At 38.0% G+C, this 25,426-nt stretch overlaps 1 protein-coding gene across 2 annotated transcripts in view; it reads right to left on the bottom strand.

Annotated features, from left to right (window-relative positions):
• Positions 1–23,617, bottom strand: part of PUF60 (poly(U) binding splicing factor 60) — a 2,163,680-nt gene extending 2,140,063 nt beyond the window's left edge. The window contains exon 1 of one of the 2 annotated variants that reach the window (XM_044067489.1): positions 23,464–23,617. In XM_044067489.1, coding sequence (XP_043923424.1) covers positions 23,464–23,484 — 21 coding nt within the window. In that variant the 5' untranslated portion in view covers positions 23,485–23,617. The remainder of the gene's footprint in view (positions 1–23,463) is intronic. The other variant, XM_044067490.1, reaches the window with a different exon arrangement.
• Between the last annotated feature and the right edge of the window lie 1,809 nt (positions 23,618–25,426).

Consider the following 25,426-nt stretch of genomic DNA (forward strand, 5'->3'; position numbering starts at 1 on the left):
AGTACACGCCATGGATATTACTGGAGTACTCCTTCCACGATGGTGTATTTCCCCAATGACTGACATCAGCAGGACTGCCAAAGAGGGGCATTTGAAATTGACTGCGAGTGACTAAGCTACAATGCATTGCTCCCTACAAAGACAGTGAGACACAAAACATCCACAACCAACATGTGCGGGTATAGAACCCATAACTGAGATCTACAACACACTACAGCATGGAGCTGTTATAGAACGCACCATGGGGATTACTAGAGAACCCCTTCCCCAAAGGTGTATTTCACAATGAATGACATCTGCATTATTGCCAATGTAGGGCATTTGAAATTTACTGCAAGTGACTAGCCTAAACTGCATTGCTCCCTACACAGACAGTGACACACACACTACATCCAGAATTGCCATAGGCGAGGATGGAACCCTACCACGGTTCCAATTCACACTACAGCAGTACGCAGTTACAGAACGTGCTATGGAGATTACTGGGCTACAACCTTCCCAGAGGTGTATTTCTAGGTGCGTGACATCAGCAGCCTTGCCAAAGGTGGGTATATGAATTGTAAGGAGTGTGAGTAACCTAAAATGCATTGCTCTCTACACAAGAGAGAGTGACACGCACACACACTGACACAATTTGCCAAGTCTGGGGTTATAACTCCTACCTAACTAGTTTATCACACTACAGCAGTATGCAGTTATGGGACACTGCCACAGAGATTACCAGGCTGCAACTCTCCCAAAGGTGCATTTCACATTGGATGACCTCAGCAGGCTTGTCACAGTAGCACTATGGGGTGGGCGGTGTGTGCATGGGCCATACCCCATTCATGTAAGAGTGACAACATGCGGCCACACACTGGGTCATATGTCAGAGGTATGTGTATACAGCTACTAGATGACTACGTCCTTGTACAGTTATGTTGCACCGCTGGCACGTGCACTACATAGTCTGTGGTGCTGACAGGTACTGGTCGCTAGCATCTGCACCATATGTGTTTGGGGCCCTTTGTGTGCTGGATGCGACAGGCCTGGATGGCTCCTTGTCACGGTCACCCTCTTCCACACATCCATGTCCAGCTATCTTTAGCTTATTATAGTGTGTTGTCCTAACATACGCCTGCATTCCCATCCACTGTATGTGCAAGCCATGACTGGTGCATACTGACATGTGTCTACACTAACAATTGCAACTGCCGGATATGTCTGGTCCACTGGTGTTTGCAGACATGGCCTTCATGTGTTTAAGTGTGTGAGCATACCCAGTATGACCTTTCAGTACGTTGATGACTGACCTTGCCTTCATTTCAATAAGTGTGTGAGCATGCCCAGTAAGGCCATCTGTATTGCATGTGTGGATCATGTCCAGGTGGTTTGTACTGCAGTGCTGACCTTTGTGTTGTACATCGACAGGGAGCATGCTGTGTCTGCGGGGTATCCACTGATCATTTAGCATTGACTGTTGCAACATATCTGCATAGCGGGGGGGGGGGGACACCTGACTATTTCTGTATTTCTACATAGGATTGGGGGGGTGCACCTGACTGTTATTATATTTCTATGTAGGATGGGGGAAGCACACCTGACACTTGTACACATTTGCTAGGACTGTAATGGTATGTCATGTACTCCATTTCAGTCAGCAGTCTTACCTATCGCGCAGGCTAAGGCCATACCAGTGTACTACAGTTCTTATCTTTGGATTACCTACATATTAGTTTCTGACTTCCCAGCCTTCACAACTGATTTCCCACTACCTGGCCTCCTGTAGTCTGTCTGTGTAGGCCTGGTGGGGTGGTTACCCATAGCTCTCATTCAGAGGCTATAGTACAGCATTTGTTCGTGTTTGTCTACACTTGTCCTGCTGGCTGTGACTGTTGTTGGGTATATGACCCCCCCCTCCTGACTGGCATGTGCATGTCCCTTATCTTGTGGGTGTCCCAGTAGAGGGTGGTGCTGCAGGGCTACCTATGTCGGATGCACATAGTACACTCCAAAGGCATGGTAAGACACAGGTAGTGTAATGTTTGGCATCCCTTCTACTGTATGCAAGTCAGAGAGAGTTGCTATTTCCTGGGTCCCTCCTGTGTCAGAGTATGTGCTATGCATTGCCCCTTTGCCAGGGCATACTGGGCACACCTTCTCCCTACTGGGGCAGGCTCAGGTTGCTCCTCCTCCGAGTCACTCTGTGCCTGTGCAGGCCTTTGCATTGGTGGGGGGCTGTGTGGCCCTGCTCCTGCTGCAGCTGTTTCCGCAGGATCAAATTGTGCAGCATGGCACATACAAGGACGGTTTGGGTACATGTAGTTGGCAAGTATTGCAAAGCTCCACCGGATGTGTCCAAGCACCAGTTGATGAGAAAGGAAGCCATTGCAGTTGATGCAGACCCTACCCGGCTCACCAGGTGGTGCTTAGATGAGTATGTGCCTGCAGTCTACTGCACCCACTACCTCAGGGTATTCTGCTATTTGGAAGAGACACATATTGCTGGCCAACATCTCACGGGTGATGGGGAAATGTACGTGCTCACCGACATGTGCTGACATGGCATCCAGGAACTGGAGGAGTACCCTGGATGCGGATGCCTGTGAAATCCCCATCATATCCCCAGTTGGCCTTTGGAAGGTACCTGTAGCTAGTATTCTTAGGCCTACACATACCTTAGTATCCACAGAGATGGATTCCCCTCTGTTAGTTCTGTGAGTGAGGCGTGGCCGGCACAGCTCAACAGGAGGTCGCTGTCCACCCTACAGCACTCCACTATTTCCAGCTCGTGTAGCCCTTGGTAGGTTACCCTGGGTCTGTACACTCTTCTCAGTCTTCTCACTGTGGGTTGGTCAGCAGCATTCACATCCTCACCACCCACAGCCTCTTCCACAAGTTGTACGATAGCCATTGCAGCCCCTAACATTTTACTGTTGGGAGTGTTAAAAGTTCCCTGCTTGTTTACACTGGTGGCGTAGGGTGTGAGAAAAACCAGAAGGGTAGGCATTTGCATAGTTTATAGTAGTGTTCTGGGCTGGGCTGGTCTGCTGCCTGTGTGATTGGCTGGTTCCGATACGTTTCACCTGGCAGCTAACTTAGGACCCCTTGATTACCTTCCTACTGCTGTTTTCCCTTCACCCTTATGTTTCAGCCCAAGGGTGTGCCGCACAGTGTACTCCAATGTGCACACTGCTGCTATTTCCTGGTTTAAACTTTGCTTATCTACCTATAGATCCTGGTGCGCACACCCGCTTACATTTTGTCAAAGTGCTAGGCAGGCTTAGACACACCCCCTAGCTTAGCTGTGCTAAGCTAGGAGCAACCCGAAGCCACAGGGCTCCAATCCACTTACAGTATGCCTGACACACCCACCCATTATGTGTCACCTACCTCCTAGTTTTGCACTCAGCTATTCATACTCTTTACGCTGCTGGGACCTGCCTCACATGCTGGAGAAAATTGGGACTCACTACCCTTCCCCTCATTTGCATGGGATTGCCTGCTAATGCATAGTTACAAGTGTCACACTGAGCTTCCCCCCTTAGCTACCACTATTCACTGGCCGGGTTGTCTTTTGCCTGCCATTGACTTGCATGACAGAATACTGACTTAGTTGGAATGCTTGTTTTAGGTTTATTTTCTTATTATCCCCCCCGATCCAGTTTGTGCGCCGCTGCCCTATGCTTCAACAGCAGTGATCGACGGTAATAAAATAAGTTGTATTTTGTACGTTTTGCATTGTTTGCAATGCCAATGACCTTATACTTGGACATTGGCATGCTTCCTTAATGACATGCAGCCTTTATTTGGAGCCGTCATGTCCCCATTTTGGATTTTGCAGAACCGTACTCTTGTTACTAAGAGTACATTTTCTGCATATTACGCTAGTCCTGCACGCCCTGATTCCAACTTTCTGGATAGCAGATTTACCTAATTTGCATGGTTTTCACCTGCAAATGGGGGTAATTTGCATACAGGGGCTGGGAACATGCAGCACTAGTGCTAGAGTGCTCGTGCACGTCAAACTAGCATGTACATGGATCGCTCTGCCGCCATATTGCCAACATTACCCCTTACACTGATCATGCACGCCATGCAAGCTTTTGAGAATCCGGGGGTCTGTGACATTTATGCTTTTTCTTAAACATACTTTCTGTAACATACTCATTACAAGTTTGGTGGTTGTGCCCGACAATGATAAAGGTTTTTATAATTAGAGTGACACTTAGAAATATAACTAAATTTCATTCATAGTAAATGAGGAAAACTAGGTTCAAATGTTACCCATCATATCACTTTATTTAGTCAAATATAAAAAAGATGAACAGAGGCAGCATCTTCACATTTTTTTTCTTCATCTCCCTTTTATTAGTAGAACAACTTTGTTTACTTCATTGTTGTATGACAGGAACTGAAAACTTTTAATCATAGTTTGTGTGTCATTGACATCACTACAATTCAATTTCACATTTTACAGTAACACTGATGTCCATACTTTAAAGAGCGACAGAACAGACTTCCGGTGCTGGGCTTTGACAATGTTTTCATTTGAAACAACCTTGCGCATCAGTTAGAGCTTCCCTTTCAAAAAAATGTTTAAGATTATCTTACACACTCTTGAATCATTTAGAACGTGTCACTTTGTAGATACGAGTTCTTCACACTCTATTAAAAAGGGGAAAGAAGAGAGAAGTCAAAACACAGTACTTTTTCCTAGAAGCACACTATTGCACTGAAACTCCATCAATTAGTCCTCACCTTTACGAACATAGAGAGTTGCAAGTTGTGGTGCGGTTAATTCTGTTTATAAGACTTCTTGAAGGGCTTTTTTCTTTTTTATTCATAAAAATCCAAGGGAGATTAGTCTACTTGCAATGTAGATAGACAGCGAACAACCGGAAGCTGTGTGAAAGCGTACACTCGCTTTTACGCACTACCTTCTTCACAACAGTACTTCTCTTGTCTGATGTAAAGGATTTAAGATGGGACAGACAGTAAGGGAAGCTCACAGCAAAATTAGACATAAATTAGTATAATAAAGCAGTATAAATGCCACACATTTTCTTTAGAACAGGTTGACTTGCACATCTTCAGATAAAGGCTCCTAAGAAATGCAAATGCTAAATGGTATTCCATATGTTATACATCTGGTCAAGGTAAGGCTTTAACAACATTTGTTTCCTTTATTTCTACAGACATTAGCTGCATAGCTATTATTTAGAGGATATTTTCATTGAATGTTGAAAATTGTTTGGATAATATTGTCATCAGATTCTTGGTTAGATGCTTGGTTTACTGAGTTCACCCTGAAAACCCACCTTCATTTCTTTATAGTAGCTGGTTCCTGGGAAAATGCTTTCATGGTTCAGTACTGATTTCGCATTAAGAAGTAAATATAATGCAGACTTGCAAGTAGCAATTTATAACAGGGGATCCAAGTACAGCACTAATTAATTAGATACCAGAGAGAGTGATCTTTTAAGGCACTGTCCAGCTTAATATGTTTTGCCTTCCTCAGTATGCCACTAACCTTAATTTTGACAGACAGGAATTTGCCCAGCCATGCATCTTGCTACATGACACAGTTTTTGACAGACTCCACCGTTAAGGTAGTAACTGTGGCTGTGCAGAACAGCTTCAGTAATGCTCTGCCTCGACTTGCATTCTGATAAAGATTTTGAAGTTATATTCTCATATTATGAATTGCACTTCAGGGCAAACTGCTTCTGTTTCATCAATGAGTGACCACTATTGTTTAGTGCTGGCCTCCTCCATTTTTCCTTTTACTTTGCTACAACTACCTTTATGGATGGGTATAAAATAAACTGAATTTTGGTCATGCTTTTATTTGTCTCTAATAGCAAGTATTTTGTCCAGGAAAAAATTATACTCTGTATTGTACACCACTGATTGTCACTATTGTGGGTAATGTTTGCACCGAGGTTGAGATTTCTTTGAGGGTGTTTTCTCAATGCAACTGTCTTTTTAACTGGACCATTCAGATAGAATGACCATGTCACATACTGAAACTTCCACTGCTCTAAAATGGTTGTGACTTCTATTCTTGCAAATTGTGGACAATTAATCGATAGTTTCACAACAGAAATGTTTTGTCTAAAAAAACATCTTTAACTGCATTAACTTCAGTACTTGTGTTTCATCTACCATCTATACACAGTTTTGAAATTGGCATAAATATGTTTAAATCTCACTGTTTTTAATGAAACAATATTTTTTGGTTAACTGTTATGACATGTATTGCTCACTCAAACATGTTTACATTACCATTTCTAGTGAACACACCACCATAGGTTCATTCTTTGGGCTGCATAGTTTTTTGCAGCATGATTCAAGTGTTCTGTCTATATTTAGCTTCACTCACTGACTCATTTCTAAGTCTACTTCACTCAGTTATAATATATTTTTAGAGTGCAGAAGAGAGTGTTTTATCTGACAATTATCAGTGTACTTGTCATATCATAATAGTGAAGACTAATCTGTATATACACTGCTCTCAGTCTAAAGAGAACTAATGTTAAGCAACACATACTATACTGTTTATGTCCTTTAAAGAAATGGTACCCAATAGATATCTCCTTGACATCATAATCAGCATTTGGTGCGATATAAATGGGATGTTACTTGACAAAATGTTTAAGTAGTGCATGACAGGACTGTTATATTCTGAAGAAATCTAATCTAAATTTAAATTGTATTACTAAATCAATAGGTCATTTCCATACACTCTGTTCATTCAATATTAAATTGTTATATTGTGAAAATAACTGCTAGTTTGTTTTTATTGTCAAATCTCCAAGAGAAAATGTAGAGTGGAGCTAGAGGGGTTTTTTTTTCTTCTTGCATGTGGGAAGTTATAGTAGTCAATCTGTTAGATTCCTTTTCATCTAACAGACTGGAAGCGTACTTCTTCATGTACATTAGAACGTTTACAAAAATATTTGTATACTTGTTATACATGTAATTTTGGCATTTTTATTGGTCCAAATTAAATTATAATTTGAGTTGACAAATTAATATATTGCTACAGTGGGAATTAACATAGTAGTTACAACATTATATATATTGTATGGCATTACAAATATATTATACAAAGCAAATATGATGTAAAGTTAATTACTGGGAATGGACTTTACTATTCTATCTTTAAACACTAATGGTTTAAAAAATCCAAGGTAAAGATCTAATTTATTATGATATATGAAATTAAAGCACAAGTAGTATTTCTTCAAGAGACTCGCTTCAAAACAAATGATACCTACATATGGAACCCTAATGAATACATAACCTTATCTCACTCTTCATACAAGACGACAACTAGGGGAACTTTAATTTTATGGAAAAAAAAAAAAAGTCACCATGCCCCAAATCATTTACAAACATGAAGACAAAGAAGGACTTCTGGCTATTGTAATAGTAAAATACAATAATAGAGACTGGACATTAGTAAATATATACTGGTTCCCAGGTATCGGGGTTGGGACAAATAGAAGAGACATGGATCTAATTACTAGAGTATATAAAGGAAATTTGATTTTGGGAGGTGATTTCAATTGCATAATGGATAAATCAGAGACCACAAGCAAAAGGAATTCACATGCAAGTTCTACAGGGAAGTTACTTAAAAAATGGGAAGAAAGCTTAAACCTAATTGATACATATAGTTACAAAGAACAATTCATTTTCACACCAAGATTACAGATTTGGGACAGATACAAGAATTGATAAAAACTTTATATCACAAGACAAATTCAAAAACAAAATTCTCCATAATTCCTTGTCCCTTTTCAGACCACAACTCATTAATTCTCAAAATGCATACAGATTATAAGAAGTTGATCTTTATGTCAAGAATTCCAGCTTACATTACAAAATTAAAACAATTTAAACCTTGGTTAGATTCAGAAATACTGAAACAATCTTTGGGACACCTTGAAAGCCTATTTAAATAGAAAAATTCTTTCATAGTACAAAAACAAACTAAAAGAGTGGGAATCAGAATTATGTATATTCGAAAACAAATCACAGATCTCACTATTAATCCATCTACTTACATACAAAATCATAAAAAAGCAATTGAAGACAAAAGATAATGAAATTCTAACCCACAAAACTAATATAATTATAAAAAAGTTAAAATTTAGCTCCTATGCAGTTTCACCCAAACATATGCACAATTTAGCAATAAGACTAAAGAAACATTCGATTGAAAATATTACAAATATTATACATGAAGGGAAAATAAATAAAGGTTTCGGATATAAATGATATACCAGATGCATTTAAACAATTTCACTGATTATCATAATGGTATTTCACATCTAACTAATACATCAAACTTGGACCTGAATTTAGTAAAGGCAAAGGCGATTCCAGAAAAGTTAAAGTCAGACATTCAAAAACAAATATCCCTAAAAGAAAGAAAATTACCCAAAAAATTAAGGAAAGTAAAAGTAATAAAACACCGGGAACTGATGGAATAATTAATGAACTGTATAAGATATTTCCATCTTCAGTAATCTCATTGTTTCATAGAACTTTAAATGAAATTCAAGCACAAAACACAATACCGATTTCATGGAGATGCTCCTTACGCCTATTATAAAAGAAAATAAAGACCCTTTACACTGTAAATCTTAGACCAATTTCTCTACTTAATAACTACTATAAAATCTTCATGTCAATACTAGTTAGAATTAAAAAAAATCATTGATGCATATAATAAATGAGGATCAAACGGGATTTATAAAAGGCGCACAAATTATAATATACAAAGAATACTAACACTTAGATTTCTTAAACAGAAATAACCAGGAGGCTCTAATAACAGCTCTGGATATAGAAAAAGCATTTGATTCTCTGAGCTGGGACTTTCTTTCTAAGGCTTTGGAATTATTTGAATTTCCTTCAATTTTATTTCCTTCTAAATTTTATTAGACTAATAAAGAATATTTATAAAAAACAATCTGGCTTATGTAAAACTCGACCATTCACCTCTAAAGCTATTGAATTAACCAAAGGCACAAAATAGGGATGCCAATGTCACCCATTCTGTTTGCCTTAGGAATTGAATTTGCCTCATTAGTACGCCACAATTCTAAAACATCAGGCATAGATGTATAAGGTCAACTTAAATAAAAAAATTACGTTATTTGCTGACGATGTTTTACTCACATTATATGTTTCGGAGAAATCGGTACAAAAACTAGATTAAATAGTGGAAAGGTTTTATCATATATCTGGCCTTAGATTTAATAAGGGAAATCTAATTATATGCATTTGAATAAAAAGAGAATTCACTTCAACAATAAACTGCGTAATATGAAAACAAGTTCCCACAAAATATTTAGGAATAACACTGATAATTTGGAATCTACATTAGACAACACAATTAATAAAATAAAAATGCTAACAGTAAACTGGAATAAAATGTTTGAGATTTGGAGACAGACTACAAATAATAAAAATGACTACAAATAATAAAAATGACAATACTTCCAAAAATAAATTACACTGTACAAGCTATTCCTATAGTACCAAATTCTGAAAGAAAAATAAAATTCTATTAAACTTTCTTTGGTATCCAAAAAGAAAAAGAATAGCCTACACACATATTAGATCTTGGGAAATGGGTGGAATTACATTCCCAGATCTAGAATAAAACATAAAAAACTTCCATACTAAAGAACCATCATTAATTGGATAGATCTTTATTAATTCAATAGGGAAAACACTGCATACTATTATTCTCTTAAATGAAAACAAAATTAAAAATTGTATATTAAATGAACAAAATAGGATGTGGCACATATTGACTTAATATTCAATATAATATAACCAACATACATACATTATATATATATATATATATATATATATATATATATATATATATATATCATACATACACACACACAAATCAAGATTTGGCTAGACTTGATAATACCCTTTAGTTCTACAAAAAATTTCAACAAAATTCATAATATTATCCTAACTAGATGGGAGGGGAAAAATTTCACTTGTTGGCAACATTGTATAGAGACTCAAGTAGTATTAGACATTCAACAAATTCAACACACACATGACATTTCAGTGGCAGACTGGTTGGTACTTCAAAAGCATATTATCATATGCCAAAGATCTCCCCCTTATAAAACTACTCCAAATTTGATAAGTTTTATATTTGAAAGTTATTTATAATAAATATAACTGGACGAAACCAATTTCAAAATTATACAAAATACTGATAACATATAGAACTAACCCTCATACAAGATATTGGAATTTCATAGCAAAAGGATGTCATACCAATATATCAACTGAAAGTAAAAAAAATTCTTCTTTGTTCTATTAAGTTAACATTTAATTTTCAAGTATGGAAAACATTTACCTGGAAATATATTCACAGAGCATTTATTACACCTGATAAACAAGCCAAATTTAACTTACTTGATAAATCTATTTGTTGGAGATGTTCAACCTGCTGACTGGTCTCATACATTTTTTGATTGTATTATCATAAAATTCTAGGAAGAAATTACTATTTTTGACCAAGCTATATCACAGATAACTTTATTTTAACCAAATCTTTAGTTCTCTTAAACGTTAATGATAATGAAATAAAAAAGACCTATAGCTACTTTGGTCCATACTAGCTGTGGCAAGGAAATGTATAACTAGAAAGTGGAAGTCTTCACAAGAACCTACTCTGGAAGAATTGATGGAAGAAACAGTGACATTAGAAATTAAAAGGTGAAAGAATCAAAAACGCTCTCCTAAAACATGGATAAAGAATCCTTGGGGAAATACTTCTTGCTCTTATTGAGACATTAAAACTGAACTCTAAATGTGTAACTTCATATTAACTTTCGGCTTTTCCCGGTTAGGGGTCGCCACAGTGGATCACCCGTTTCCATTGCTTCCTGTCCTCTGCATCTTGCTCCGTCACATTAACCACCTGCATGTCCTCTCTAACCACATCCATAAACCTTATCTTAGGCCTTCTTTTCCTCTTACCTGGCAAACTTCATCCTTTTCCCAATATACCCAGCATCCCTCCTCAGCACATGTCCAAACCAACGCAATCTCACCTCTCTGGCTTTGTCTCCAAACTGTCCAACCTGGGCTGACCCTCTAATATACTTATTCCTAATCCTGTCTACCCTCGTCACACCCAGTGCAAATCTTAACATCTTTAATTCTGCCACATCCCGCTCGGACTCCTGCCTTTTTGTCAATGCCACCGTCTCCAACCCATATAACATTGCTCGTCTCACTACCCTTTTGTAGACCTTCCCTTTCACTCTTACTGGTACTCGTCTGTCACAAATCACTCCTGACACTAGTCTCCACCCTGCTTGTACTCTCTTCTTCACCTCTCTTCCACACTCGCCATTACTCTGAACTGTTGATTCCCAAGTACTTAAAACTCATTCACCTTCGCCAACTCTACTCCCTGCATTCTCACCATTCCTCTATTCTCCCTTTCATTCACACATATATATTCAGTCTTAGGCCGGCTGACCTTCATTCCTCTCCTCTCTAGAGCACATCTCCACCTCTCCAGGGTCTCCTCAACCTGTTCTAGTCTTACTACATATCACAATGTCATCTGCAAACATCAAAGTCCTTGGGGAATCTTGTCTGATCTCGTCTGTTAACCTGTCCATCACCAGTGCAAATAAGAAAGGGCTCAGAGCTGATCCTTGATGTAATCCCACCTCCACCTTAAATGCATCTGTCATTCCCACTGCAGATCTCACCGCTGTCACACTACCCTTGTACATATCCTGCACCACTCTTACATACTTCTCTGCCACTCCTGACTTCCACATACAATACCTCAACTCCTCTCGAAGCACCCTGTCATATGCTTTAAGTTCACAAAGACACAATGCAACTCCTTCTGACCTTCTCTGTACTTCTCCATCAACACTCTGAGCAAACATCGCATCTGTAGTGCTCTTTCCTGGCATGAAACCATACTGCTGATCACTAATCATCACCCCCCCCCTTCTTAACCTAGCTTCCATTAGCTTTTCCCATAATTTCATGCTGTGACTGATCAGTTTTATCCCTCTGTAGTTACTACAGCTCTGCACATCACCCTTATTCTTAAAAATCGGTACCAAAACACTTTCTCCACTCCTCAGGCATCCTCTCACTTTCCAAGATTTCATTAAACAAACAATCTGGTTAAAAATATTATAAATGTTTTTAATTTCATATTTTTGTTTTTTTTCCAGGTCAATTGCACATAGTGTACATAAAGGCTTATAATACTTTTCACTGATTGTATTGTTAAATATTATATTTGGAAAATAAAAATTTGAGGGGAAAAAAAAAATTCTTACCCAAACTGCGATGCAATATTCCCAGATAGAGAAACAGCCTTTGGCAATTGTGTTTGCATGTTTGAAGTTCCATGATTATGCTTATAATAGACCTATCCAGATCGAATCACCACCAACCATTAGTGATAATCCTGAGAAAGCCAATGCATTCAGCTCCAGAATACAACATATGAGGCAGAGATTCCAAAAGTACAATTTCAATCTTGTCTACAAGAAAGGCAAACTTCTTTATCTTGCTGATACGTTATCCAGGTCACCCAGACGTACCACTGAACAATTTAAAAATTCAGGTTCTCACTCGACTGATGATTTTGAAGTAATGGGATTCATTTTTCTTGCACGTCTTGATGAGCTGAGAGATCACAAGGCCACTGATCCAGTTTTACACAGGCTCAACCACTTAATCAAGGACGGCAGTCAAAGCAATCTAAAGGACTGCAACCTTATTTTCCATACAGAGATGAAATTTTGTCTGACGAAGGTATTATTAAAAAGGTCCAAAAGTAATTGTTCCAAAGTCCTTGCAACCATAGTACATTACTATTTTGCACTGTGGTCACCCAGGAACCTAATCTACCAAAAGGAGGGCAAGGGGATTTGTACTTTGGCATTCTAGGTCACAAAACATTGACAGTGCACTTAATCTTGCTGTGTGTGTGTAATAGTACAAAGCCCCATCAACAAACAGAACCACTTCAGCTTAACCAGATTCTGCAACTACCTTGGTCGATAGCAGCCAGACATTTTCAAGTGGAATGGTCAACATTATTTGGCATTAGCAGACTCCAAGACTGACTTGCTTTCTAACCCAAGATCAAGCATCATTTTGCTTAACATGGATCTCCATAGTTATTTCTGACAATGGCACACAGTCTACAAGCCAACAGTTCAAAAGATTTGCTGAAGAATGGAACTTCACTCATGCCACAAGCAGTCCAGAGTACCCACAGTCAAATGGTTTGGCAGGACATTACTTGTGAAGTCAGAGAGACACAATATTGATTTTCTAAAGCTCTTAATCTCAGAAATGTTCCTCCTGACAAACATCTTGATTCACCTGCTCAGAGACTTCTGTCGAGATAAACCAGAACCACCTTACCAAATCAGTAATTAATTGTTGGTTCCATGTGTCAAGAATAATAGATCAGTGAAAGCCAATCTGTTAAAGAAGCTCCTATCCCAGAAGCCTACTATGATAAGACCAGTAAACTGCTCAAACCATTACCAGAGGGAGATGAGGTAAAGATGCAAATGTCCAGAGGTTATGATCGGATTGCTGTCGTGAAGAATACTGGTCCACAGCCGAGATATTACACTACAGAATCTGAAGGAGCAATTTTCAGGCAGAATCAAACATTTGAGACTGGTGTCTGAGCCTATACCACAGCAAACACCCTGGGAGAAGGACCATCTTAGAGAGAGTGAGTTGTTCCATATTCCAGTTCAAATCAGTACTTAGAACTGGATGAGGAGTTACTGGAAAATGAAATGAGTACAATGACATCGTTTTTGGACAGGGAGCACCCTATAGAATTAATGTCAACAAAGGAGGAAGTGATGAGAATAGGAAATGAAAATTCATGTGCACTTTAGTTAAGACAGACTTGCTCAAAGGAATAGTTTTAAGTAAGCAGCATAATTCCAATAATTTTCAACAAGCAATGGCTATAAAATATGATGTGTTAAGTCAGAGTAAAGAGTATTATCACCCAGAATTGGGCCATTTTGAAAACAGATAGTGAACTGTACCAACATTTGTGCAATAAACCCACGTTTATTTATCAAGTACATAGGAATATTAAGGAAGTATTCTAGAACGGTAAGCATATAAACAAAAAAAGGAACCACAAAATCTGTAGGTGCAATTTTTGTTCATACATTACAGAAAAAGAAGAGCTGACCTTTAATATAACCCAGGCATCTATTACATTCAAGAAAGGCAATTGTAATTTAATAGGGCTAGTTTATTTGGCCCTCTGTAACCAGTGCCATTCGTTTTATGTGGGGAAGACAGAGGAAGCTCATTAAAAGCATTTAACACCTTTATGGATGTGTGGAAGGCTAATCACAATAATGCATTATATATAAGCATTCAAGCTTATGTGGGGTTTAAAAACTTTGTTTTTGGTATTGTGGAAACTGTTCCGCAAGATGCCAGAGGTGGAGTATGGGAAAATCGTTTTGGAAAATAGGGAGCTTCTCTGGCAACTCAGACTGGATGCAACATCAAAGCCAGGTATTAATGATTGTATCTCAATTAATTCTGTACTTAGAGAGCAGCACTACTAGTTAGATAGTAATTGTAGTGATGTTTACTAACTTTGCAAAGTCGACAAGGTTTTAATTCCTAAACGTGAAATGTTTTTAATTTTTTTTTTTAAAACTAAATATTAATGCTGGCAATAGATTGATTAATGCATTTTAGTTCTGAAGTGCTGATCAATTACAAACAGTCATACATAAACCTAAGGGCACAATCAGGAAAAATTTAGTGTTGCACCTGGTGGAGTGCCCACTACCAGTTAGGGACAAGATTTAATTATGAGCAAAGTCCTGTTCATAAGAGCGTAGGTGGCAATAGGCCACAAAATCTACATACAAAACTGACAGTGACGATTATGAGGTCTCCTGCATCAGAGAGACTAGAAATCAGTTCTTGGCCATGATTCCCAAAGCAGGATGTCTGTCAAGACTTGTCTTTCAAACTCGCTGAAAGAAACCACTTCAAGGCCATGGGCACAGCTGCAATCTTTGGGGATCTAGCTCCCTTTTCATTAACAGCTGAAAAGTTACAAAGAAGAAAAAGGAAAAAAAAATTCTGATTTGGTGGACACCCATAAATAGCTTGTATTCAAGTCAGACTCTCCATCAGTCATTTACATCAGATAGCAATCCCATAATTATGTTTAAAACTGCATTTTAAACTTGAGATCCAGATCACTGCTGAAAATGGATCACAAAATCATTTCACTTGCATGTTTACCAAACAAATGCAGAGCAAGATTATGCTCAGAGTTCATGGCAAGAAGGCAACACTGTCAGGCACTTTTCAGTGCCGTTGAGCTCATCTTCGACTAGACAATATCAACACAACAGTACAGTGAAGCTGAAAAAGCTTTTAAAAGCTGTAAAACTACTTTGGCCTGCCACAGTACAGTATTTTTTGAATAAACTAGAGAGTCTGAAAAGTTGGCATAATAGTTAAGGTCTTTACCACAGAAATAGATAAGAGAGTTTGTTCTGACCTCTGGTCAGATTACTTGCCTGGTTACTTCACCCCTGGTTACTGTCCAAGGCACAAATGTATTACAGTTCTTAAAGCTCTGCAACACTTAAACAGCCTAAACTGTTTACAATTACTTTCTGTAACTCACAGTACCAGAATCTGCTTCAAGTACTACAAAGAATCATGATTAGCCCACTCAGACCGTAGCCAATTGGATAAGATTTGCCCCCAAGCTTCACTTTACTTGGTTGCTGAAGAGAATCTGACATCCATTTCTCAAACACAAATTATGTTCAGAAATATAAATCAATATTCATATTGTGCATGACACAGAGATGCTTGTTCACATAATGTGGTAACTATAAGTGCTAATTTTTACACAATACATTTCCTGGAAAATAATATTTTGCATATACATCGCCAATTCTAAGTTACCCCTCACCAATACATAAATACCCATTTCTAATCCTAGACCTTCTTATACCTAACATGAAGTATATCTATACATGTACAGGCTAAGTAAATCAAATAACATTCAGTGCAGAAAAGTAATGGGGCCTATCGTGCTACCAAAATAAGATCAAAGTAACAAAGGTGATTAGAGTACTACTAATACCAAGATCTTTACAACAGAAGTGTTAAAAGGCTCAGTGTATAGTCAAGATGTTAAACCATTAAATGTATGGCTTGGGCAGCACAGCACTTAGTACTGCAACCTCAAAGCACCTGGCTGGCTGTAGTACTGCAACCTCAAAGCACCTGGCTGGCTGTAGTAGTTCTCAGAAGAGGTGTCGTACTAGACATGCAGACTCCACACATAAAACTGCCCTCCCACCGTTTACATGGATTTTCACCAGGTGCTCCAGTTTCCTCCCACAACTCTAAGAAATGCGCGTGTGTGTCCTGTAATGGATTGGCACCTTATCCAGAATTAAGACCCCTTCCCTGAACACACTGAATGCTAGGCTGACTCCTCCCCATGAAACCAAACTGGATTAGACGGGTAAGTGGAAAAATTATTGAAAGTTTGGCAGTTACACCCAATAACATGCACTGTAGCAAACTCTACATAAACCGACCCTTCAAAGTTCAGTCACCCACCCTCCACTGCAATACCAATAACATCCACCAGCAATCGCAAATATGCCAACAAGCATGGCCAGCACAGCCTATCGTAATACGTACTTAAAATAAAAAACTTTTACCTCTACTAAAACAATTTCTAAATTTAAACATTTTCTTCAAATAAAAAACTGTTATTTAGCAATAACCCATAAAGCATTCCTGAAAGGCAAACAGACGACAAATTAACTAGTTTAAACAAACTGCTTTTATTAATGCAACCCCCCCCCCCGACTTTACACATTACAGTACAAAACTAAGCAAAATATGAAAGTCTGTATGCCTGCAAGAATGACAGTCTATCAAAGTCTCTCTAATACAAACATTAGGAGGATGAGACAAGCTGGACCAGCTCACCTTTACAAATTACATGCAGTAACAAATTCAATAGCTCATGACTTTTTGGGCTTAAATGTGTGGGGGAGGGGTTAGGGGTGAAGCAGCTCCTGACAAATAAATGACTGTCTGCCCATTACTAATAGAAGCCTTAATTTATATTGCTATACATTTTTATTTCTAGGATTTAAACTATTCCCACCGATTTGCAATTCTAGCATTTATACTACTAATCTAATCTTCCACTCCATGTGCTATGTAGTGCACAGAGAGGTCATATCTGTCAGACATATTCTAAAGAATGACAGCTTTGACACTGGAAGAGCACCTCGAGGTAGCCTTGTGAATTATCTGGGCTATGACCTCAAGTTAAGATTAACTATAATCTATGCAGTATTCATGTTTACTCAGAATCCTCAAGAGTATCTCAGCTGAACTGCAGGGAGTGCCTTCTGTGTGGAGTCTGCATGTCCTCCCCGCAGTTGAGTGGCATTCCAAAACACATGCGTGAATAGACATGCCTTCGTTGACGGTTGGGCGTCGAGCTGGCAACTCGGTACCGTAAAAACCTACTGCCAATCATTAGCGGACCAAAGTTCTGCTGTGGCGACCCCTAAACGGGAAAAGCCGAAAGACAAAACAACACTGCACTTAATATTTCAACTCTGCAGATGCTTGTTATGCTACTTCCTTTGACAATTTACCTTTTACTTGAAATCACTGTATTTTTCTCCAGAATAAACCTGCAAACGAGTTTTTTTGTGCCTGTGCAATAAATGGGGCAGCAATAATAAATGTAACCACACAAATCCAGAAAGTTATTTAACAGATGATGAAATCTGGCAACGTTTACACAATGGGTTTATCTCGGCTGCAGCATTTGACAATTTTTTGTTTTAACCAGGAAAGTCTGACTGGACCAGAAAGTGACTATTTTCAGTAGAGGCCTGGGGAGAAAAGCTCCGCAATCAAAAAGTTCAACAATAAAATTACACATTTTAAAATCACAAAGCATCAGGAAACACTACAACACACAGTAGTGAAAAAATGCAATAAAAAATAACATGAACTGGAGAAAATGTGAGGAAAAACTCAAGTCGTCATTTGTTACACAGATTAGTATGCCATTTAAGACCAAAGACAATTCTAACAACATATTTAAGAGAGATATTACAGATTGTATGATTGAAGACAGTGAGGAGAAATTGAGGGATATTATTAGCATGAAAGACGGTGTTCCTATTAGGGTTACAAAAGAAAGGATGGAGAGAAAAGGAGAATATAAGCAGAGTACAGGGTAGGGTGTCTTCAGGTAGCTTAGCGGAGTAGGCAGGATAAAAAAGGAGAAAAAGGAAAGAAATGAAAGGTCTGCAGAGAAAGTGGAAAAAAAAAGTAGCAGAGTAGAAGGTTAGAGAGGGTGGTCAGGTGCGACTTCGGTTGAGGGGAAGGGGAGTCAGAGTGAAGTATAGGGAGAAAGTTCAGCAGGTCCATGACACGAAAAGTATTCTTTTAGAGAGCATTTAAAGGGGGCAAGTTGGAAATAGTTCTGGTGATTAGACGGAGAGTTTTTTTTTTTTTTTTTTTTTAATGGCGTATAAGCTTTGTTCAGGAGATTTATTTGGTTCACTTATGGTGAAAAGTTGTCTTCTGATCGGAGAGATTTTTTAAGGAAATAAATGTTATTAAATAAGAGATGGGCAGGCTAATGGTTTGTGCATGATTTTATTACTATCGTCCAAATATCAGTGCCTTTGATTCTGTTAAGGCTTTCAAATTTACACTTTCAAAGAGTCACATCTGCCCTTGTTCGTTAACTAAAGACTACCACATTTAATTCCTCTCTCTCCCTTGTCCACCTCTTTCACCCTCCCCTGCCGCTTCTCCTTTTAACCCCCCAATCATTAGCTCTTTTCCCTATCTTGTCATCTAGTATCGGTTTCTTCTCCCTCCTTTCCATCTCTTCCTAAGCCTCTATCATTACATCTTACTACTACTATACCCGTTTCTCCTTGTTAAATATTTCACTATAGTATACTCCTATACCTTATATTACTTATACTATTATCTTTAGCGATTATTGTCTCTGTTACAACTTTCAACTTTTTAAAAACTTAAATCCTATTATATTTATGTTTTCTATGTTCTTCTGGTAATACATAATTCTAACCTAGAATTTTAGATGAAACTATTGACAAACTGTAAACGGTCATCCATCCACCAGATATAAATTGTATTATGTCTACAAATATCTTTAAAGTGTATATGTATCCAAAATCTATTACATGTCTATTTGTAAAAGCTTTTAATTGTAAACATATCTGTAAAATCTAACAACTGTCTGTATTTGGAGCTCTTCTCCCTGGGCCTCTTCTGAAAATAGGTTCCTGACCCAGTTGGACCAGTCACCATGTCAACGCATAAATAATGAATGCAAGAGAGTTGGAGGGGGCATTCATAGATTAGTACTAGGCTAACTGCCCTTGTGCGCCATTTTAAGTCTAGCCAATTACAAGCCAGCTAAGGGTACGCAGGACATTACAGTGAATGGTAAAGGAGAATGAATTAGTAAACAACTTGGCAATTTTATTGTACCAGCTTTCAAGTTTGTTTTTCATGGGCAACTGTAAATGTAGAATTGGGGCTCCACAGCAGGAAGGACAGAAGGTAGGCTTTGGTTACAGTAATTTTTTTGGGTGTGCTCAGAAAATGGTTGCTTCTATATAGCATGCCTATTTTTTGATGGGTTTTCAATGACAAAAAAGAACACTGGACTGAGTATAACTCATACCTAGGAATAAGAACACAACTCAGTGCAGAATTCTTTATTAATCGCACAGTACTTAACAGCTTACCTCCAAAAAACAAACAAAGACACTTCTTAAAATATTAACAGCATTATCTTGAAAAGTTAAAGATAATCTTAGCGTATAAATTCTTACAGTTACTCATGAAGTATAGTCCACCACCTTTTCTCGCAGAGAAATAATTAGGAGATGGGAGTGCAACATTTTGAGAAAGAAAAAAAAAAGGTAAAAAGTATGCCTGGAGATATGGGAACAAAAATAAGACTGCAAACTCTACCACGGATTAGCTTTGTAACTCTAAATTCTAGATTATTTTCCAAGATTTGCAAATATAAAAGGTTCAATGCAAATAACTTACATTGAAGGAAGGGTGTAGCCAGGCACACTTTTTATACTCTAAACAGCACATTTTCTTTTCTGAACCTGTACAAACATTGAGGTTTTATCAAGACATACGATGTCTACAACCATCCAGATTAATGCTTCTAAGAACATGTTCACACAGAGAGAGGATTGCAAACCTTAAAACAATGCCTCTAACAGTTTTTGACTGAACACCTGAAAAATGTTACACACCAAGTCTGGGGTGGGGCAAGACAACAGCTCAAGTGACAACCACATTTTAAATCCCAGGTAGATTGGTGGGCATCAACAAACATCCGAGAGTACAAAATGGAATTCACTGGCTACACCCATAAATACAACACCTGCTAAACCAGAGATAATGTAGAGCACTGAACTGATACAATGTTATGACAGCAGTGCACATGCTTACCACTACGCTTCTGGTGTAAAAATTCAACCATCATGCAAAAAGTTCAGTCCAGTGTTCCCCATTATCGCAGCGTTTTCTTGATACCGGGGTCAAATGTAAGATCATCTATTAGGACTCCAAATAGTCTGATATGGTAAACTAACTCAATTTCAAAGCCATTTGCTGAAAAGTTTTGAAAGATGCTTTGTTAGGTAAAAAGGAGGAGTTTTACTTTTTTTTGGGGGGGGGGGTAAGAGTTGGGCTTTTGTAAGCCAGGTTTCAATGGAAATGACAGCCTGTTGAGTGACTTCTTGGAGGTGAGTTAAGGTGCTTCAATATGCAGATGTCTCCACCATAATCTGCTCTTCAATCAGGGGGTCTTCACAAGACAATGAATGTTAACTTCTTGATAAAAATAATGGATAGTAAAGGGCCAAGGATGGATCCTTGTGGGACTTCTGTGAACGTGAGAAAATATGCAGAGATGCACCCTTACCATGTTTCAGCTTGTTGGCAAGGTAGCTAGAGAATCACTGAATAGATGGAGATGACAGACCCAGGGTGGAAAGTTGATTGATGAGTTTAGTGCGAGACACCATGTCAAAAGCTTCTGATACATCTAGAAATACTGCAGATACAAGTCTAATAAAGTTTTATTGACTGTCTGTAAATGGTACAAATATAGTGGAAGTGTTGTGGTCTGGCCGAAATCCATGTTGCATACTGATGTTTGGCTTATTTTCTAACAGTGTGAAGAAACTTGTGTACCAATCTTTCAAGGACTTTAGAGAGGGGTGACAGGATGACTATGGGACAGAAATTTGTTGCGTCAGTGGAATTGCCTCCTTTATGTAAGGGGATAGTAAGTGCCATATTCCATAAATCAGGGACTAAGGATTCGGTAACTGAACTGTTGTACGTAGGTTAATGAGACAGGATATGGAGGACAAGAACTTTTTAGGATTGTTTTTATGGCTTGTAGGAGAATATAAGTTAGACACTGTAGAATTAGATGACAATTTTTGTTAGTTTATTTTATTCTTTTGCCAATTAATCTACAGTCTTTCATAAGAAGACTGTATTGGTTGGTAAGCCATTGAGTGTGGTTGTTTTTTTTTTTTTGTATGCTGTGGAGCTAAGGTGTTTTAAATATATATGGAAATGCTGCACTGAAGCATTCAACTGCACCATTTAAGGGAATTCTTTTAGGATAGCCCAGTTAACCACTTTCAGAGCTTCAGTGAAAAACTCTCTGGAAAAACTAGACAGATTACAGGTAGTTTCAAGCTTATGGTCCTTTGTTAGTTATGCAATATTCCTGAGGGCAAAAGCTAGCAGGCTATCACTTAGTGTATCAGTGAGGTGCCCGAGGAGGTAAAATTAGATGGGCTGGTAACCAGAATCCAGTCCAGGATAGATTGTCGAGTGATTTTTGCCATACCTCATTGGTGTATTAATAAGTGCAGTAAATCCAAAGAGGTTCATGTTGATTGCTGAATGTGCAGGAAAGACATTTGTCAGTCAAAATTTACATCACCTAGCAGGATAATTTTATCTGTGATTGCACAAGTTATCGAGGATAGTATGTTTTCAAGTATTGGAATGCATTATCGTGGTGGGATATATACAACAAAGCAATGCATATGTTCTTGGTTTTATTAAGTTTTAGCAATGCCTAGACAATATTAACTAAAAATATTGCATGTATGTTGACAGACTATCAAAGTTCGGCTACTAGGGATACCTGATTTTGCAAACAAATGCACGTCAATCGATGAATACTCGTTTTTTTTTCAATACACTATATTTACTAGAGAGACCAGGGTGCGATAAAAAAAAAAGTCCACACCAAATCAAAGTTAAACTGTCACGGTAATAAAATCTTAAGACAAACAAAATTTACTGTAGTAAAACATAGAAAAAGACAATAATACAACAATATATATTTTATTTCATATACTTAAATCAGGGTTTAGTTTTAACACAACTGTTACACTGCATTTCTTAGATGGCATGACATTAACTTCAACTACGAAACTAGATTCACGCTACACAAACTTACACCAAGCACTTCACCAACATCCAATTTAAGTCTTATCCCAAGACAATTTCTCACGACTGCGATCATGACAAAGGCTCATGGTTATTATAGTGAAGTATTAAAAGTAGCAGCCCGGGCAAATGTGAGAATTAAACTCTGTACTTTGTGTCTGTGAGGCCAGCACATTATCCATTATGCCAACCCCAACCAATTATACGTACAACACTAGAAGTTGAAGTTAATCTTCATCTCCTCCCCTCGCAAGTTAGTGGTGATGATTCAAACTTCGAAGATATAAACACCTTAACGATACACAAGAGACTAGCAAGTACAACCTCCAAAAGTTCCACAGAAAGTCAGCAATATCTCTAAACTAGTAGCAGAATTACGTCGCAAGAAATCAGAAAACCTTTTCTGAACAGACTTCAAACACAAATAATAATACACATATTCCGTTTTCAAAGTAGTACATCAGAAATGTAGGCTTCTACATTTTAGACAAATTGTGAAAAAAAATAGTCTGGTTACAATTAAACAGGTCTTATTTACATAAGATACTTCCAAAATAACAATTTCACAATTAAAGTCGTAAGCCGCCTGCCCATAAAAATCACACGTGGATTTTTTTATACACACACAGAGCACTGCATTATCACAAGTAACTCTCCCGATTTTTTTGCATTCGAGCTCCGGCTCTATATCAGTAACGTATTCTAGCACTTCTTAGCTTCCAATACTTATTTACAGTCTAATACTACTCGAGCTTTGATTTCCCCCAACTGCGCTACATTTTTATACGGGCTACAAATTCTGTTTAACTCCCTTACCAGAGTCATAGTAGTCGCCATTTTTTCGACTCCGCAATAGCCAGCCTTTTTTCAAACACAAATCCCCAAATTACAACCTAAACTCAACAAACCCAGGCCTAGAAGCTTCCGTACACCAAAGTCTCGCGGAATTAACGTAGATACGTTTCCGCTTCCTTGATGTGTTTCTGAATGAGTAGATGAAAACGTTATGTTATTTTAACTTTTCAGCGAGTTAAATGGTCTTTAGAGAAGCTTAAGTAATTATGGAGTTCTATATGGGTGTTCTAATGCTGTAGCTTAATGGCTTTCAACTTGCATGAAGCATCAGGCAGTAAGAGAAAAATAATCTGTAATAAGAAAATGCTAATATTTGAACTTTATGTATTTGATTCAAAGGATACGATACAGTTTGGATTCTGAAGATGATAAAAATGAATGGTGCTTAGGTTGTAAAATGTGCTTATTGTTATTATTTTTAGTGTGTGTGTAACAATTTCATTGGGGAAGTTGAAGTGTATTAACCCACCCGATGCGCAGTAGCAAGCCCCGCCCAAACCCCGCCTGCGACCATTTTGACTGCACCGCCCACCGTTTGATTGAAAGATGCCACCAAAACACTAGGTACTATAGACCTACAAACAGATTAGCAAAACGGAAAAATTAATAAATCCATACATATTTTATTTACTCATTAAACCCCACAGAAATAAGGAAAACGAATAAATCAGTATGTGCTTTATTTACTTTAATAAACCATACTTATTGTGTAGGTTATGTGTAAGCACGCTTTGTCTTCTAATTTGCAAAGTACCCTTTTCTTTTCTATAATCGTGAAATAAAAATATCACAATGACTGTATGTGTTTCTGTGATGACGCTGCAAGTATGTAATACGTGTGTAAGTGTTATGTAATTCTCGTAATCCTACATGGCTGTTTGGTACTCTTGTTCTAGTGTGTAAAACTATTTCTGTGTATTTAAATGTACTGTAGTGGAGCTTGTCTCCCCGGGCCTCCACAGAAAACAGGCTTTTTGCCCAGTCAGACTTTCCAGGAAACAAACGTAAGATAAAAATAAAATAAATTTTACTTATGTAAAAATATTATTTGTGGGTCTCATCTTCCGTAGTTCATTAGGTATAAAAAGTACAAGTATTTGTTATCAAGACAGCCCATCTGCACACACTGTCAGTCAAGGAATTAACACATGTCAGTCACAAAAGTAACGCCCGAGCCTGTACAAAGCTAGGGGCAGGGGGACCGACTACATTACAATCCTCCAACGCTGGAGAAAATGGGAAACCCATCTTCTCCTTTTTCTCCAAACTGACACATACAAAAAAGCATGTGCCAGCACAAGTACTAGCAGGCAAGTGTGAGTAAACTGCAATGATATTTTCATAAACTGTGTAAACAGCACCGCACCCCTACATAGGGACTCGGGATTGTAATTAATAATGCACACGAAAAACGGAAGTTTACAATATATGTTGTTTAACTTTCTGCAAAACTATTTCTAAGACTAAAGAAAATATCTTCAAGTCAAGCAGAGAAACATGAAATTCATTACCTGTTTACTATTTACTATTTACATATTTACTATTATTTGCACTTATTTGACCGTTATATTTGCATTGCGTGTCAATCATGGCACATTGCCGTTGTTAATACCTGCCCTCCGGCAGGTCAATCACGGCGGGCACGCCCATTCCTGCGCGAACTTGGAGGTGGGTTAATACACTTCAGTTTCGCTGGTACTTTTCCGTTATCGGGGCAACAGTGAAAATGCGGTTCCAATAGTTAATAACAATGACTACACGCTTTTACCCTTTTCCTAACTGACATTCCATCATACGATCTTGAAATATATTTATCTACCAGAAAACAATATCAGTAACACCAATAATACCTCTCAAGTATACCTCATTATGAGGAACATACCTCATTTGGGGTCTTAAAAAGTTCAAGTTCCTCGAAGTTCCT

The sequence above is a fragment of the Protopterus annectens genome, chromosome 3.part1 (genome assembly GCF_019279795.1).
Source record: "Protopterus annectens isolate FY-2018-M chromosome 3.part1, PAN1.0, whole genome shotgun sequence".
Classification (NCBI taxonomy): Eukaryota; Metazoa; Chordata; order Ceratodontiformes; family Protopteridae; genus Protopterus; species Protopterus annectens.